The following is a 19,096-nucleotide window of genomic DNA, read 5'->3' as shown; positions in this document are numbered from 1 at the left end:
GAGCTTTGCTGTGTAATCGTAAATGAAATGAGGCAAGAGCCGTGCACTTTGAAAACACTTGGAGCAGTCTATATACAGTTTATGGGAGCACCCTGCATTCGCTCTTCCTCAAAAAGCGCAACAGAAGAAGAAAACGATGAAAGAACTTCCGGAGGTCAAAGGTAATCTTCGTATTTGAAAACATGGATCCCAACAAAGTGGATGAAGGTAGCAACTTTGTGCTGTCACACGTTTTTTAGTTTTGTATATTCATTTTATTCGACTTACTTGTATGGGTGGTATACTGAGCTGTATTTCTAGTTAGTTTGACGTGTATCAGCGAGCTGCCTTAGTAAGCCAGTAAAGTTATGTGAAAAGAAGCCGGCGTCGTTGCTGTTTTGCTAGTTTATTTGTTAGCTTAACAGTTCTGCTCTGCCATGGTGTACAACACTTTCCACTATATAACGTTAGCTTTAGTCAACTGTCTTTCAAAGGAGAACGATTTGCTGCTCTACCAGTGTTAAATTATATCCATTCTGTCAAGTTAAAATAATAACGTCACATTATTTTTTGTAGCTAACAGCTAAGGTTCAATATTTAACGTTATTCTGTGAATCTGTAAACTTGACGTATGTCTAGCATTGTTTGTTACTCAAATCAAGCTCACTGAAGGCATGGATATTTTACATAATAACAGTTAACAGGTTTTTAAGAATGCAGAATTTCAGACCACAATATATAAAAGTTGATGTGTGGGTGCCAAATATGTGTTGTAACTTTAACTTAGAGGTATTTACTCCACGCTGTTTTCTTTTAACGTTATTGTTTGTGCCAGTTTTTTTTGGTATGGGAGGGCCCTTTATATTGTCGTTCATGTGGTTCTTTCTGTCGATACTGAGTATTTTTTATGCCCTTTAGAATAATTATCTCCCTTAAAAGACCCCTCTAGGGGTCATAGCTGCATTCTATGTTTTTGAGCCTTCACATCCAAAGCAAATTCATGTCATGACAATTTTCCAGTGGAGTACATTTGCTTGAGTACTGTCCTTAAATACAATTTAGAGGTGCTTGTACTTTACTTATATTAGGGTTATGCTAAGACTAGTATTTTGTAGTTGAATTCCTCATTTTTCAAGACTGGTATTGTTTCCCTTCAGTAAAATACAAATAAAAAAAATAAAATAAAAATCTTTTCCCACCTATGCAGTACCTTTAGCGATCATAATGATAATAATAAACCTTTACTTTAGTAAACAGTCATGACAAGTGTGTTGTAATAAAAATTAGTGGTGCTTACTGATTTAATGCATTCTTTTTGCACTGTGAAGAGGGAAATCCCAGGTAATCAGTTTGTAATGAATGACAGGTTGTTTCTTAATTCAAAATAGATTTGGGGTTTAAAATTCAAATAAGCAAGGGGAGTAAACGGGGTTAAATGACAGTTTGAATTCAGGACTTGTACTTGTAACAGAGTATTTCTACACTGTGGCATTACTACTTTAACTTTGTAGTGCTGTAATTTTGACAATCAACAAGATAACCCAAGCAATGATAGATTTTCTCACCTCTTTTGCAGCATCTGGCAAGATGAGTGGTGATGGAGACATGGCATCTGTCATGGGATTCTCAGGGTTTGGTATGTACAACACATATGGTCACTAATTTGACATATTTTCTTTCTTATACTATTAACTGACCATATGGGTCGTGTCAGTTATTGTTATAGTTAACTGTCTTTGTTCCCTCCAGGTAAGAAGGCTCGCACATTTGACCTGGATGCCATCTTTGAACAGACCCGTCGCACAGCCATTGAGAGGAGTCAGCGTATGTTAGGTAGGTTTACCAACATGATGAGCAGTTTAGTAGTTGTCCTGTCACAAGGTGTACTTTACTGCACTGTAATTGTTTAATTCCTTAGATGAGCGGCAGAAGGATAGTCAGATGGAGGAGGAAGGGGAGAGCTCCAAATCGGTCAACTCATCAGTCCAGAGAGAAAAAGCTGCAGCTACTACTTCCAGGTAACCAGGAATTTTCTGTTTGAGTGAATACAGTATTACAACCTGCCACTGCCTTAGAGGTTAGTTACAAGTCTGTTATTCAAGCAGTAAGATACGTTTTTGCTTTGACTGACAATGATGTTTATTTTTTCCTTTTTTTAGAAAACAGGAAAGTGAGAGCAGTAGTGACAGTGGTTCAGACTCAGATCTTATTGGGCCTCCACTGCCTCCTCAACATACAGCCCAGGACGACGATGATGCTGATGAGCGCGTGCGACTGCATCATCCACCAGGTTACAGAGGCAGCCCGGCTCACAGCGATGAAGGGGAGGCACAAGATGACGATGATGACGTATGTGTGAAATGTACCGCTTAACAGTAGGCATTAGGTGTATCACTAAATATTTCCCAATAGGTTGACGAGGTGAAATCTTTCTTCCTGCTGCCTCAGATAGGCCTTTTTCACATCCGACTTTTTGACTTGTTATAGCAGGAAAAGCACAGGTGTTACAAATAAACTTTAACATTGGCTCTGTTTTTTTTTTCAAGTGTCCCATTAAGCCATGACGGTGAGATAGCATGCACTATACCAGGACCCTGAAACCAAAGCAGCTATATGGAATTCACCACTAGATGGCAGCACAAGAAAATACAATCAGTAGTCAGTGATGCACTATACAGGGTTTAACAACCATGATCTTGCGCTACTGAACAGTAACTTAAGTGTTGTCTCTCAGGTGTTTTCTCCTGTTTTGTTTCTTTTACCAAAAAGGCGATGCATTAATGAAGTTCCTAAGTTTTTACATCCAGCAGTGAGTCATTTGCAGCTGAAGACTGTGATTCCAGACATTTTTTTGTCATACAGGTCATTAAAGTTAAAATGTGTAATTAAATCTTGGGATGAAATGCTACACTTGAACTACACACCTAATCCAGCGTTTGTCAGTCTTTTACCGTTTCCTTATGTTTCCACCCTAGAATCCAGTGAAGAAGATTCCAGACACTCATGAAATCACTCTGCAGCACGGCACCAAGACAGTAAGGACTTAGCTGTTGCTTTTGTGGCTCTATGGAAGTATATTTAATGACTTGACTCTGTTAGAAAGGAGGTCTATATTCATCGTAAGTGGCTTGTAATCAACACCATATTTTATTTACATTATGCACACACTAAACAGCTGGATATCTGCATCTGTTATTTGATTTTCAGCCAAGGTCACCTAACTGTTCTATATTTGACCAATAAGAGCAGATGGAAGTCAGTTTCCCTTGATACTTTGTAGTTGCAAGAAAAAGGATACATTCTGTGTTGAGGTCTCTGTGACTTCTGCATAAAGCCAATCTGGTATCCAGATCCAGTGCTGATCTAAATAATTTGATCATTACACAAGAACCAACTTTAGTTTGCTTCATTTTAGCTTCCTTTTAGAGGATGCAGTGTAACTACACTGTCAAAGCAGCAGAAGCTTCCGCAGTTGGTTTTCCTCTGACCACTACAGGCTTAGTTAGTTTTAAAGAAGACCGTTGTCTCCTCAGGTATCAGCTCTTGGCTTAGATCCCTCTGGAGCTCGTCTGGTGACTGGTGGGTACGATTATGATGTGCGCTTCTGGGATTTTGCTGGGATGGACCAGGCTCTGCAGGCCTTCCGATCCCTCCAGCCTTGTGAGTGGTGAGTCAATTTCTGAGAACACAATGTGAAACATCAACACAGTTGCTTAACATGTGGTTAATTAGTTTGATGCAAACACCCAGTACACTCACTGCATTTACATGTGCCAGAGTGTACACACACACACACACACACACACACACACACTTGTTGAGCTTCATTGAGCCTCATGTTAACTCTGTGACATCCTCTCTTTTCATTCAAAATGAGCCTTCCAGAAGCAGATGGTAGAGAAATGTGGGTGTTTGTGTGTCTGTGCGTGTTTATTCTGTGTTTCACCGAGGCCATCATCAAAGATCGAATTCTTTTTTGGTTTTGGGAACCAGTGGGCTGAGCTGGAGCAGGCCTCCTCTTATTAACAGGAATGTACGCTACATTAAATTTGATTACAGTGTGATCCGGTAGTCTGTTTGGTTTACTAACAACCTGGGCTTCATATAGAAAGCTGTGCTGTTGAGGGCCGCTGTTCCTCTTTGAGGAAAATGAGCATTTGGTGCTATGAAGTGAGCCTTTGAAGAGGACTCACCCAGGTTAACTAGTCCAAACAGTTATCTCTTCAATTGTGTGCACTGCTGTGCATTGTAGAATTATGTGTTTCTTAGTTCGTCATTGTAAAATTGAAAACATCAACATGCCATATCCATTCTGATTTTTAATTTGCATCCCAAATCATTTTTCTTGTGGTACATGTTTGTAATAACAGATTTTAGGTATGTTTATTGCCTTTCTGTGTGTTTCATTATGTATTGAGTATTATCATTCTTTCCATTCTTAGCTTTAAAAAGCTAAAATGTTCGCTGTGTGTTTGTTGCCTGTCATAGATCAGAGAGACCAGACGTCAGATGTAAATAAGATGGTGTGTTGTTTTTTGCCTATAGCTACATTTATCTTTTGTTTGTTTTTTGTTCCTGAGCTGTCTGAAAGATTAAAAGCTTATCATATAACAATGTCTGGTGCAGAAGTCTTCACAGCGTGCAGATGACTTGCAAACAGGCACCAGATACTTATCAGCACCACACAAATCCAAACAAAATTTGTCTTCTTTATCTCAGATGTCCTCCTCGTGTCTGTGTGTGTCTCCCCTCAGCCATCAGATCAGGTCCCTGCAGTACAGCATCACTGGTGATGTCATTCTGGTCGTTTCTGGCAATGCACAGGCCAAGGTGCTGGACCGTGATGGCTTCAATGTCATGGAGTGCATTAAGGGAGACCAGTACATTGTGGATATGGCCAACACCAAGGTAAAGTTGTGGTTTAATAGAACTTGGGTTGTGTTTTCATAGTTTTGGCTGTTGTTTAAAGTGGTTATTATAACATTGTAACAAAGTAATTGGTGAGATCTGGCAACATGGCGACACGGTCTGACAGATCAAAAAAGGAGACAGATTGTGGAAACTACTGGGGCATCTCACTTCTGTCCACAGCCTAGATAGATTGAAAGATTGCCCGCATTGTCTTCAAGAGACTCCTCCCACTATCAGAAGAAATCCTCCCAGAATCCCAGTGTGGTATTTGTTACCATGGCGCCAAATGACATGATTTTCATAGCCGGACAGTTACGAGAAAAATGCAAGGAACAAAAACAACCACTATAAATGGTCTTCATTGACCTTATCAAAGCTTTTGACTCTGTAAACCGTCAGGCGATCTGGACAAAACTGTCAAAGTATGGATGGTTGGAATTGTACATTAGGATTCTGAGGCTTCTTCACAACCACATGTCAGCAAAGTCCTCTATTATGGCAGTGAGACAAACCTTTCAAAGCGTAAAACAAGGATGCGTTATTGACCCTTTTCACAGTTTTCATTGCAGCAATTCTCCACCTAATTGGTCGCGGCTTACCCTCCATCATCCAGATCATCTATAGAACTGATGGCCAGCTGCTCAATTTAACCGTTTGAAGGCCAAACCCAAGATCTTTAACACATCCATTGTGGAACTGCAATATGCAGATAATAACGCCATCATACTCGACTTCAAGTGATCGCCGATGATGATGGCACGTGTGATGGGCCAAAGTTGAACCACAAAGTTTCCTTCCATTTTGTCTTCCAGATAAGTTTGGCATACCTGGGTGTTTGATCTGATAATCGAGTTTGTGTTTCTTGTCCTGTCTGATTTCTATTTAGCGATGATGCAGCATTCCCAGATTTCAGCAATTATCTTTGTGTGTACCTTGTTATCATAACTTATTAGTGATTTTTTTATTTTATTTTTTGGCCAACAGAAACGCGTTGTGAACACAACACTGAAATATCATCACATTGATGTGGCAAACGTGATAGCAAACAGTTACTTATTTACATGTCCAGCTGTTAAAGAGCCAACAATATTATGTTTCTGTTCCACTTGATGAAATTAAGTCCAATCTCCACTCTCCTTCAGCTTTGTTTTTAGTCTCTACCAACTCCTGAGGAAAATATCTGGCTTCGTAGCTGCTAAATGGTCTTTTATGTTCACCAGCTGGTTGCTAAATGTGTCTGACTGCTGTTTGGTCTTGAACAGGTAGTATACATTTAGATTTTATAGCTTTTTCACTAAAAACAGCTGTCTGCTGCAGCTGAAAGTTATGCTACGAGAGTGAACCAAAACAGTAAAGTTGGGTGTTGAGCTCCTTAAAGCACAGACGGGCTGCAGATTCAGGTTATAATTCTGTGTAGGTTCATCACTTTGAACGACCCCTTTCACATTGTCACATTGATACATTGTTATTACAAAATGATTGATTATGTTACAGGTATTCGTGTTTTCACTTCCTTAGCAACAGAATAGTGCCCAAGAGGCTGGATACTCTGCTCTTCTGCTCTGTGGGTTTATCCTGCCAATGCATAATTGTAGAAAGGTGTAGCCATGAGTTGGTGTGTTTTTGTACATGAGGATAATGGTCTGTGCTGTGTGACCAGCCACAGGCAGTCTCAGGGGGAGAGGAACAACACATGCTTTCAGGACTGTTGTGGTTCATCTCTTGCTTATATACCTGCATCTACAAAGGAGGATCCTAATTATGTGCCCATGGTTTGGTTTTACTGTGTTTAAGAAAGCTGTATTGGTGGTCACCAACCATCTGTGCCAGCTGCAGTGTATTTACACATGGTTTATGCCATCCATATGAATGACTTGAACAAGTGAAGGCCCATTGATTACAAGTAGTGTTTTCCTCAATGTCCTACATTCTTGTCCTGCTCAGTCCCATCTGGAGCTGATGGGAGCGTTTGGTTCAATGAGAATGCGTTTTGGCCCGCTGACAGTGTCCCAGTCGATTAGCTGTGTCTCATATGATAATTACCTCCTTGCTTCTATTCTGCCTCTGTTGACAGACAATACTTGCTGCCTCCCTCACCCCACACAGAGGTCTATATTACACATGCTGTAGAATGGCATGATATGTTTATATATTTTTTTATTCTTCAGCACAGTTTCCAATATCCCAAAATCTTCAAATTGGTAATTTTGTTCAACCGAAACCCAGAGAGAGAAAAACAGAGGGAAGAAGCAAATCCTGAGAAGCTGAAACCAGAGAATGTTTTCGCCTTCATAGGTGACTTAAATAGCAAACTAAATTGCTGTCAATAAACTTTCTGTCAGTTCAGTTTAGTTTATTGATTTATTGACATTTCAGCTCCAAGTTTTTGTCACTTAATTCATTGATTAATCAGCTCATCCTTCCAGCACTCCTAAATCTAGCCTAAGATAGATTCAATTGCAATGAAACAAACTAGGCATGCCAGTATTGTCCCCAACAAGTCACTTCCTGTTATCAGGGAGGTTTCTATTCTTGGCTCTGTTTGTCATCAACATGTTCCATTTTGTTTACTGTAAGTATATATTATGAGTCTGTTTCTCTTTAGTCATTGCCAATTGGTTGTCCTAAATTGTTGAGGAAGAGGAATCAGATTTGTTTAGGAAGGTAGAGACTCTCTCATTCCTAATCATGAAGCTCTTGTGAAGGATGACTCTGTTTATTTTGATGTTATTGCACAGAGCAGGGAGGCAGCCATTCATGGCCCATTTGAGCTTTAACCTCATCATATAGGGGGTGTGTATTTGACCATAAAATTTAACAACACTGCAATTTGTTATTAGTCTTTTTTGGTCATTAAACAGCAGGGCCTAAGCTGTTCCCTTTTATCAATTATTAAAGCGGTGTGTCTGAAGTATCTGACAGTGAGCAGGCAGGCCTCTTCTCCTGATGCACACATACCAATGTCATTTAGTCAACTTCTGCTCATGCAAGGCTCTGCTTTCTTGAGCATCCTGTCAAATAGCAGCATGTCATGTTTGAAGCATCTTTGCAGCACACTGAAGTGTTCCTCTCTGACCTGGCAGTGGGGTGGGGGTGGCTCTCTCTAGGTAATCCCACTTTGAAGTCATGTGTTATGAGTAATTCTCCACAGGACTTCTACAGCTGAGGAAATTTCTAAAAGTTACTCTTTGTAGGAGCTCGCTGTTTGAAGCGGTGACACAGCCACTTCAGAGTTCACTGGCTCAGTTGTAAGGCAACGCCTATGTCAAAAAAGGCCAAAAATCAAGGTTACAATATGATCAAATTAAAGTTTCAGAGAGCCTTTCCTCAAGGAAGGGTCCTTTAAGGTGCATCAGATTATGCATAATTGGTTCCTCCCGGGAACTTTAGTTTGTGTAATAGATGACTGAGTCTCTGTGGATACACCATCTTTTTCCCTTTTCCCACCAGCTCTTACTTTTTTCAACAGCTGCAGGTGGTCTCTAAATATCAAATTTGTTTGAAAACAGTTTTAGGGCAAATGGCAGCCCTAAATGTCCACATTACAGACTGGATCCTCAGCAAATTCACAGGTTTGCTGCACCTCGAAGCGACTGATCAGGTCAGCAACTGTTTAGTACTTTACGTTAATTTTCACTTTCTGCTCTTTTCAGGGCCACACAGCGATGCTGAATTGTGGCTGCTGGCATCCCAAGATTAAAGAAGAATTCCTGACTTGCTCCAATGATGGGTAAGTTTTAAATAAGTGCTGTGAGCTCTGAGTTGTAGGTAGAATCTATTACTTTCCTTCTCTATATTGTCCACACTGTAAACCTGAACAATCACGGTTTAATCCTTTACATTTTCAGGAGAGAGTAACATCCATTAATAATAATTAATAATCCACAATAAGTTTATTCCCATTAAGTCACTAATTTATAGTAAAACAAGATGATTTGAATTTATATCATTCTTTCTGTTGAAACTTTGAGATCAAGAAATATAAACTTGGATTTTGATTTAGGAAACTTTTGAAATAACTATTAACTAATGTTGGTAAAAATGATTACCTTGACCCCTCCTCACCAGGTAATTTCACAGGTATAATGAGGGGCTGGGTGACAGCTTGGAGAGTTACTTTGTTATGACTGAGGGAGGAGGACTGAAACAGATTAGTTACTGTATTGTAAGATTATCTGAAGAGTTTAAGTTTACAGGTTCTGTTGAAAGTCAACCATGGAGAATTTGTTTTTTGACGTAATAAATCTTGTATTTGAACGAAACGGAAGGATCTCCGCGAGTGCTTTTACACACACGAGTCACTATCCTCCAGGACAAGTGAAATTGTTTTTGGATGTGGCATATTTGCTGATAACATTAATACACACACCTCCCGAACATTACGACTACTTGCCCAACATTTATTCAGAATCCTTTTTACTGTGCACCTAACTTGTGCATGTCACGTGCAGGGCAATGTTCAAGACTCTTCATTGCTCTCATGTCACCAGCAGGGAGTCCTCTAGTCCAGATTATGCCTCTGGAAAAGAGTAGCTTAGCCTCACAGCTGCGCATTGACACATGGCACCTTTTATATTGGATGTAGACCAAATGCCGCTCTTTATTTGTATGCAGTGATTTGGGCCAGAGAAACACTGCTGGAGATAACAAGACGACACACACACATACATATTTTCTGCCTCCTTAAAGCATTGCTAGTCCTCTATGACTGCAGAAGCTGTATCCCTTTGCCCTGTGTATAGATGTGAGTGAATATTTGTGAGTGAATACGTGTGACTTTGAGCAAGACCACAGTGATGAGTCTAAGTGAGTGTGACAGGCAGCAATGCAGAAATCCTGGGCTATCATCATTAAGTGGAAACAAGGGCTTGGCTTTGTAGGCAGGCCGTGGCCCAGTGTTTACCAGTGTTACTGCTCTCCCAGATGTGGAGGCTGGTTTATTTAGCTCTTATTGAGGCTCTGGAAATCCTCCCCTGGCACGTTAGCACTGGATGTTGCCCCTGGCCAGCACACAGGAGAACAGAGGAGAGGAGTGCCCAGGGAACCATTCACAGGCGGAGCAGCTGCATGTGAGGAGTGTTCACAGCAGAGCAGGTCGGCACAGCAACCTGAGTCTCAGAGATGTAAAGAGGTTGTGACCAAGAGAGCAAAGAGAGGGAGGCACTGCCTGTAGTGATTTACAGGTGAAATGCGGTGTACATGTAACCCCATGTCAAATCTCAATGCAGATGCACAATGTAAAGTCCAGTGCAATTTGTGATAACGTCATGTACCTGGATTTCTTGGTCAACCCAGTACCCCTCAAACTTCCCACTTCAAATAAAGCCCCCCCTCATTCCTCTAGTGCAAATAGAATATAGCCGCCAGGGTGTAAACAGATACCAGACATACCCATAACGATACTTTAGTCCCTGTTTCTGTACTCTGGTGACTCATTTTCAGAATTAAACATTTAGGATTTTAGAATGCATTTTTTTTGTTAGTCAGTTGTTGTTGTTGTTGTTTTTTTTGCCTTGGTAAATTTGAGCATCTTTGAGAAGACAACCTTAGATTTTCAGCACAGAGCTCCTGTTGCTGTACAGCTAGACAAAAGGTCTACAATTTGGGGGGCCGTGGGAGGGTGTTTGCTAGATTGACAGGGGTTTCAGTCTATTACACTCTGTTGTGGTGGTTGCCTCTTGCTCATCCCTCTTTAGCTCCATCAGTTCCTTTCTTTGCCCCTCACCACCCTTAAACAACTATGGAGTCTGTAGAGGCCATACTGTAGTCAGTGGGCCTCTGAGAATGGACCAGCAGTTGGCCAATAGAACCAGTGGGTGTCTGCTACTGGCTGTATCTACTTAAACATCAGAGAGACACCAAGGTTTTCTCTCATTCTTCCTGTCCTAGTTAGTGAGGCTTTGTTGTGTTTATTTGAATAGGTTATTAAGCATGATCACTGGACCGCCCAGCTCCTTAATTAAAAAGTCCCCGTAGTTATATGGAATCTTATTCATAAGAACTACCTCCCAGTACCATGAATGATTTCATTTATCCAGAGTTTTTTTCCCTGTGAGGGAAGTACTGATGAAGCATCATAATGCAGCAGCAGGGTGGTAGTGATTGTCCTTGGTTTGAATGGGGCTTCAGCTGAACTGTGCGACTTTCACTGTCAGTCAGTGAAAAGCATTTCTGCTTGGACTGGTGTGAACATGTCAACATTTCACATTCTTCTTCTGTTTGAGAGTCGTGTGGTTGTTAAAACGGCGAGATGTTTTCCAACACGGTAGATCCAAGTGTCCAAATGAGACACTTTCACTGAGTCTTTGCTGAAACACCTGTTTGAAAACCGCAGATTTGTCAATATGTGCTGGGTCTATTCCCGGTGGAAGGATTTCTTTGGCAGAAGTCAACTAAAAATATGGCTGGGACCTTTTGTGAGCTGCAGCCTTTTCTAATGATCTAAACCCTAGTGGCTTGAATAAGTTCTGTAAAAAGTTAACAAACCACATTGCATACTGTGGAATTGTTAACTATAACATTGTAGAAAGCTTTGAATTAGTGGCTTCAAGGACATGACATTGCTGATTCTTGGTTTTACTTTATGCAGTTTTATAGTGCCCCAGGAGGACGATCAAAAATTCATGTTATGCTCTTTCTTTGACTGAAATTTCAGCCAGTGGAGCAGAGGATAGGACAAACGGCGACTTTCTAATTGGGGCCACATGTTATTTCTGTTGAGACACACTCGCACATGTGTACACACAAATACACACAATTTGAGGAATGTTTCCAGGAGGTTTGAATGCCAGGGATTCCCTTCATGCTGGCCTTCTGTCAGAGCTGCAGCTGGATTTGGATGTGTAGCTGTATGCAAGAAGACTGAGAGGACAACATGGCAGGTCTTTTTTTTTTTTTTTTTAACTGCTGAGGAACAAACTGTTTGTCTTTACCATGCGCTCCAAACATCTGTTTGTCAATGCTCTCAGTCCTATGCTTGGTGATAGCTTAGTTTTGATTTTATTTTATTTTATTTTTTTTGAGGGGAAAGGGCATTACTGCTGAGTTATTATGTGTGATCTGCGTGACAGAACAGGGATGAAGAGTGAGGACAGACATCACATAGTGCGTGTGAGCATGTTGGGGCGATTCACACAGTTTTAACACATCAGGTTCATCCACAGTCCAGTTCGTCTCCAACTGCTGCCCGCCTTACACTTCAAGTGTTCCATATCCTGCCCAAGAACGCACATACCATACCTTTAAGGAGCGCTTATCCTCCTTGTTCAATTTACAGTCCGAGTGGCTGAATATTTGACTGACGTTAACCTCTAGTTCTTTAGTGTGTGAATGCAGTGTTTGTTTCTTTTTCTATTGAACTAAATATGGGGCCATTTCCTCCCTGGAAGGGAAAACATCTTATCAGGTTGCTTGATTTAAATCTGAAGAGCTGTCTTGATTTTCTTTTAGCTTGAGTCAAGCATTTTGAGCCTGTAGTGTGTGGTCTCACCTACCATGCTGTGTCCTTTTCAGGTTGATTTTCTACTTTGAAGCCACACTAATAATGCTGTGAACATCTGTGCTTAGACCAGTTTCTTCTTTTAGCTTCCTTGCTTGAGTGCCACTGTGGGTATGCCTCCTCACAAATCCTTCTGTTGTTTCCCCACTTTATCTTCTTCAGCTCCGATACAAGATGGAGCATCTCCCCCTCCTAATCCGCCTTTCTAATAACAGAGCCCCAGTCAGTCAGTCAACCGGCCATCGGGCAACACAGCCTAGCCCCATCACCGGAATTCGACCAATAAACAACCATATACAAGACATACACCTTTCTTATCCCTTTTTCTTCCTTATCTCACCATCTGGGAAAGTGATCCTAACAACCATCATCCCCACAAGGCCTATTACCTGACGGACAGATAAAATCTGGGGCCTGGAAAGTTGTCACTCCTCAGTTGATGTGTGAATGACTATGCTACCTCGTAAAGTGCACATGCATGACTGAGGATGTATGGGTCTCATTTTATTACATTCACCCCTCTGCCTCTGAAGCATTTGTGCGGGAAAAAGGGGGCTGTTGATTGAAGGGAAAACAGGGAAGAGGAGTGGCCAAAGGTATTGCCCTCAAATGTTTTTGGTGGTTTCTTCATGACGAATGTGAATATTTTGACATGTCATACTCTTTCACTGCTATTGCATTCCCAACACAACCACCTGCTCTGAGAGAATAAGGTTTGAGACTGCCCCAGATGATGTAAAAAGTGCAACTTAAATTAGGTAAATGCAGTTCATTACAGTTATTACTTCTTTGTTACTCTAATGGAGGACGGAAAGTTTTTACACTTTAACAAGTCTGGAGTACCACATATTAGAGGTTTCCCTTCTCTTGCCCTGCTGTGTGTTTTGCTCCTGACAGGTGACGGTGTGCAGTCTTCGCCCTGTGCTCATGTTCGGCTCAACACTGGTGGGCTCCAACCTCTCTGTTCTGTCCCCCTGACAGCCAGCACTGCCATGTTTTGGAAAGAGCCCTTACGATAAATAGCATTCCAGGTTTTGTGTGCTACGCGAAAGGTTATGTTGTCTTTATTGGCTTGACAGACGCCTACAGTCTCTAAAGAAAATAGAGATGTCTGTGTGAGGCAGCAGGTGGACCAATTTTTCATCCTGTCCATGGCTATCACTCTTTCTCTTCCCTTCTCACACATATGCATGTATCTACTCATGTAAAGACTTACTGGACAATGCAGTAGCCTTCACATTATACTAGGCAAACTCCTTATATATGTGGCTTTTGCGTCTTTTTTCCCAGCAAGAGATTTGTGGATTTATTAACAGCTTTGGTTTGTGTGGATTTAAACACATCCATGCATCAAACAGAGTTTTACTTGACCCTTCTCCCTCAAACCGTATGTCTTCGGCTAGGATCTGTATCACATTGTTAGACTTATCCAAACACAGTTGAGTGTGTGTGTGTGTGTCTGTAACTTTGTAGCCAGCCACGGAGGAATCCTTGCCTAGATGTTAGTAGCAGCCCTGCCTATATGTTTATACTCCTCTGCTGACCTCATGACCCAAAGGTCACGATGCTCACTAAAGTAAGCAGTGGGTCACAGACACATTTGGATACACTCTGTCTGGCATGAGTGTTGGTGTGTGAGAGGTTGGCTAAACATGTTTGTGTGTACTGTGTAGTCAGGTAGCCTAGTTCAACAAATAAACATGGAGATTTTTAGGCTCTTGAGGTGCTGGTGGGCACCCTCAGCATGTCTGTTTTGTTATAAGTTTTGTTTTCTTATTTATCAGTTTCTATGTTTCTTTTCCTTTTTCGTCCTCCCTCATCAACTTTTTGGTTTTCACAAAAGCCCTGAAAAGATACAGAACTAGCTGAATGAAAAGACAAGCAATGACATTAGGTGGGTAGAAGTTGTGTACAACATCCCTTGCTTGAACATCCTCTAGACAGCAAGCCATGCCAATGGGGTCAAAGGTGAAATGTTCCAACTTGTTTTAACCTAAACAACTTGGTGTTCTCAGATCATTTTACACTCTACTTTGAAATTCAAAGTATGTGGAAATACTGACAACTGCTTTGACCAGTCTAAATAATCTTCTTGCTCTAAGGGCTTTTATAGTAACTTTATTCTTTTTGTTTTAATTTTAAGTCACATGAAGACTGCAAGGAATGAATGATCATTTGAAAGTTAAGACGTGTGTTGCTGTGTTGTATAGGTCCTGTTTGTGTGCATGTGTGTGTCCTTCGGACCTGTGTGTAAAGAATACTAACAGAGTGAAAACATTGACTTTCCCCTCGCGGGATTAAATATAGTATATCATCTTTTTCTTCTTGACAAACATGGCGACTTTCATGTAAGGGGACCCGCAGTGTATGTAGATAGAAATGGCTCATTCTAAGGTAATAAAAACATAACGGTTCATTAGGTAAGGTATTTTATTCCTCTAAAAACATAGTTATTGATAATGAATTGCATTTCTGTCAATAGATCCTTCTAAATATTACACACTAGACTTTTTAATATGAGAAAAATAACACAATTTTAATTAGCATAATGAGTGCAGTATTTGAAATGTATGAGAAATCTGCATTTAATTCCTCCATCTCAGTGGTCCAGGTTGTGTAATGTGTTCAAAGACTTCATAGAAACTTCAGACATGCCTGTCAGACTGATTTACTGTTTATTAATGCCCTCACCCTGCAACACATAGCTGCCCAACCTTATGTTCATGAGAATGGCTGAAGCACACTGTATCTTGATATAATTCTGATTTATTACGGTGGCGGATGGTGTTGATGACCAAATATGTTCTGAGGGATAGATTTGTTTTTTTATGAGTGATTCATGGCAATTGGGTGAGGATAAATTACATTCTCTGTCTGTCCACAGCACTGTGCGCACATGGGACTTGCACTCAGAGAAGAAGCACAAGTCTGTGTTCAAACCACGCACCCTCCAGGGGAAAAAAGTCACCCCCACGTGTTGCACCTACAGCCGCGATGGGAAGCTCATTGCGGCAGGCTGCCAGGATGGCACCATCCAGATCTGGGACAGAAACCTTAGCGTGAGTCTTAAAGCACACACATACCAACCAGCCCAATGTGCAGTAGGTTGTAAACATAGGATGTCTGTTTTGTTATGGCCTCGGTTGTGGAGTCATAAGACTCGGGTCAACTGGTCACAGGCCAGAGAGGTCAGAGTTCAACAAGTCACCAGCACTGACCAGAATTCAAAACGACTGGCTTTAAGATGCATTTGTTCAAACTGCGCGGGTAGTTGAGAATATTATTAAATAACCTGTATGACCTGTTTTGACCCTGGTATCACATTAACCAGGTACATGGAAGTGAGCTCTCATTCAATCCAAACTCTGGAAAAACATAAGTCTACAGCCAAGTTAGAGGCTCTGTGAGGCTTTACTTGGACACAGTAGTGCTTTGAGCTAAATACTGAAAAGTTTATCATGTTCACAATCTTAGTTTAGTGTGTTAGCATGCCAACAGTCGCTAATTAGCCCCAGTACAGCACTGGTTGATGGGAATGTAATTCAGCTGTGCAGGTATTTGGCCATAAACCAAAGTAACTGACACATTTAAATTCAATCTGACGATGGCGCTACATGAAACATTAAGGGATCATCAAAATGGTCTGATAGTTATTGAGCTATTTTACTCTGAATCAAAGTGGTGGGCCGACCGTCAGACCGACGTTGCCATTCTTAGGACCACGCCACTAGCATGGCTCAAAATAGCTGATTATGTAACTGAATTAACTCACATGTGATGATTGAGTTGAGTTGCATGAAAGTTACTGAGAGGCCCAATCACAATTTTGCTCTGTACATTTTCCACTATTAGTTAATTAGGCAATAAAGTGATCAAAGTGTTCATTCCATTCTTCAAGATTCACATAGTTGAAGTAATAGTTGCTCTTGGCTCTGAACTAGCATTGCTTTCACTTATTTGGCTGTTTTCACTTGAGTTATTTGACAAATTGTCACTGTGGATAAAAATGACTTCCATTCAGGGCTAGAGAATGCATCCACTGCGTCTTTCATCAACTACATCATCTGGGTCTCTCAAATGTTTTATTGCATACTGATGGCTACACCTTAACCCTTGCCTGCCTGTCTACCTGGGTGTCTCTCTTCTTCTTCTTAATGTATGGGCAGCAAAAGGAAACGACTCGCTGTTGTTTCCTGTGGATAATTGACAGAGCAGGTTTGGCAGCTTATGCTCACATGCTGGTTCACACAGAAAATTCACCTCCACGAAACAGATGGGAAGAGAAGAAAAGAAGGGGGAGAGGTGCGTTTTTGTTAAAGAGTGGGTTTAGGGGACCTGCAGCACTCATAATTCAGCATCTTCAAAGATGACATAATGCAGGCATCATTCCAGTTTGGGTTTGTCTTGCATTATGACAAGCTCTTTTGCAAAGTTTAATAAGTTGCTTTCTCCATGGTGTGAGAAATACTTTGTGGATACTCGCCTGGGAGTCTTAAAAGACTATAAACCCACATTTTAAGATGGGAAATAAAATTGATGGAGGACTGCACACAGATTGCTAAATACTTACTCTGGATACAACCAGTATCCAGAAGGGTGCTACTCAATGTAATGACCAATTTTTTTTTCTTCAACATTTTCCAGGTCCCACCCCCTCATTCTGTTCCTTTTTATGATGCATAGTAACTGTGAGAAGTTTCATTCAGATATATTAACATTTACTGGTAGTTCAATGTTTTTTATTTACTTTCATTGCGATAAAATGTTGTTTAATTCAAAATTTCTCTACCAAAGTAAATTAATCCTTGAGTAAGTATTGTTATAATATTTTATATAATTTAACTGTTCTTTTTCATATTCTGATTTGTGTTATTATTTGGTTTAAATACTATGTAATCAGAATAATATTTTTGGGTTAGCACTATTGCAGCCATAGTCAGTAGTATAGTTAACTCTGTGCAAGGTCGCGAAGGGGCTGGAGCCAATCCCAGCTGTCATTGGTGAACCCTGGACAGGTTGCCCGTTCATCACAGGGCTAACTCAGAGACTAACAAGTCATTCACATGTTCACACCTAAGGGCAAAGAGTCACCAATTAACCTATGCATGTCTTTGGACAGTGGGAGGAATCAGGAGAACATGGAAACTCCACAAATAAAGGCCTGGGCCTCAATCCACAGAACCTCTTGCTGTGAGGTGACAGTGCTGTGTGTCATGTTAATCTTAATTATTCTCATTTTTAGCACCACCTACCAGTTATTTTCTGGTACAGTAAAGAAGGACACTTCAAGAGAGGTCACTTAACAAGAGCTTCTTCTGCAGCTGTCGCTTCTATTTGTTGGAGCGCAGTGCGGACGTACACATTTAGGCTCTCAGAGCTTTCCACCGGGCTCGGTGATCTACAGTCTGAACATTTTCCGGTTTCGCCCCCAATTCAAAATGAACTGTCACATATGGTAAATGGGCACCTTTCTAGTCTTTTCGACCACTCAAAGTGCTTTACACTACATCACATTCACCCACCTATGAGCAGAGACCCAACTGCTCATCAGAAACAGAAAATTAACTCATTCACACACTGATGGCACAGCCACCAGGAGCAATTTCGGGTTCCCAACCTTCCTTTAAGGGGACGACCGTTCTACCCGAGTCAAAGCCATAATTATGCCTATCTATCTATGCCACAATTAAGGTCTATCTGAAAGTCTATCTGGTTTACATGTGCATGTGTTTCGTCCAATTCATAGAAATCTGCAGTTACTCTGTGAGCTGGACAGCTAACCTACAAGAAAACACATGTAGCTGTTTTTTAAGCTGCAATACAGTCATTCTGTGGACACTTCTGAATACTTAAGTGTTTATTATTAACTTATGAAGTAACCGTTAGCAGCTATGTGTCTTCTTTTTGAGGAGTTTTACATTATTCTAACTTGTGATATTAAAGTTAATATTACCTGATAAAATCGGAAAATGTTGAATATTGTAAAACTTTGTCAGTGTTGAGCTACCAGTAAAAATTATTAGAAAACATTCAAATTTTGTCAACTTAGTTTTGTCACATTAACACATTTGGGGGGTGGGAAGATGAAAATTAGAAACTTCATTTTGGAGTGGCACCCTAGTATCCAGTGTAAGTTGTTTTTCTGCCCTGTGCGTTTGGCACATTTCTACTCTAATTCTTTTGTTCCACTTGATATCCTTTCATCTGTCCAACCCCATATGTGGACAAGGTTGAATGATTCTGTTATTTCATATGAGAATAGTGACAGTGACAATTAAGCTGTAGTTGGTGAGTTGGAACAGCTTGATTGGACAGAGGGACTTATCCAGATTAGTCAAATGGGAAGTAGGCTACATGATAATTACTCCAACCGTCAACTTGGTAATGACAGGACACACAAAAAATGTATTTAGATGGAGGATTTGTTTCTTACTGTAAGAGCTTTTCTGATTCTATATACCCGTTCTGTAGGGACTCCCACCTCTCATCCACTTGCCCACCCGTGGGCTGCTCATAGCAGCAGGCTTCGAGGGATTGGGTTAAAGCTCTCCAAATTTATTACCCCTCTTTCTCCAAACTAAATATTTACCCTGCGTCCCATAGCAGCTTACAATAGTCATGTCTGTTACCGGACCACTGGAGCCTGTCCTGTCTGAATGGCTCAAGAATTTGGTTGATGCCCTTTGCCCTAATCAGCAACCTGTGCTG

General features: G+C 40.9%; 1 protein-coding gene across 1 annotated transcript in view; it reads left to right on the top strand.

The window, feature by feature from the left end:
- The first annotated feature begins 121 nt into the window (after positions 1 to 121).
- The window catches only part of LOC119914516 (WD repeat-containing protein 70), a 40,474-nt gene continuing 21,499 nt past the window's right edge, over positions 122 to 19,096 (top strand). The window contains exons 1-10 of the mRNA XM_038733859.1: positions 122 to 207; positions 1,556 to 1,615; positions 1,729 to 1,812; positions 1,898 to 1,997; positions 2,139 to 2,328; positions 2,955 to 3,014; positions 3,513 to 3,646; positions 4,734 to 4,887; positions 8,544 to 8,620; positions 15,273 to 15,447. Of these exons, the coding sequence (XP_038589787.1) occupies positions 183 to 207; positions 1,556 to 1,615; positions 1,729 to 1,812; positions 1,898 to 1,997; positions 2,139 to 2,328; positions 2,955 to 3,014; positions 3,513 to 3,646; positions 4,734 to 4,887; positions 8,544 to 8,620; positions 15,273 to 15,447 (1,059 nt within the window). The 5' untranslated portion in view covers positions 122 to 182. The remainder of the gene's footprint in view (positions 208 to 1,555; positions 1,616 to 1,728; positions 1,813 to 1,897; positions 1,998 to 2,138; positions 2,329 to 2,954; positions 3,015 to 3,512; positions 3,647 to 4,733; positions 4,888 to 8,543; positions 8,621 to 15,272; positions 15,448 to 19,096) is intronic.

This window comes from Micropterus salmoides, unplaced genomic scaffold (assembly GCF_014851395.1).
Source record: "Micropterus salmoides isolate LMB-PRFRI ecotype aquatic unplaced genomic scaffold, ASM1485139v1 Ms_hic_scaffold_20, whole genome shotgun sequence".
Lineage (NCBI taxonomy): Eukaryota > Metazoa > Chordata > Actinopteri > Centrarchiformes > Centrarchidae > Micropterus > Micropterus salmoides.
The sequence above is the reverse complement of the archived record's forward strand: the minus strand, read 5'-3'. Positions and strand labels throughout refer to the sequence as shown.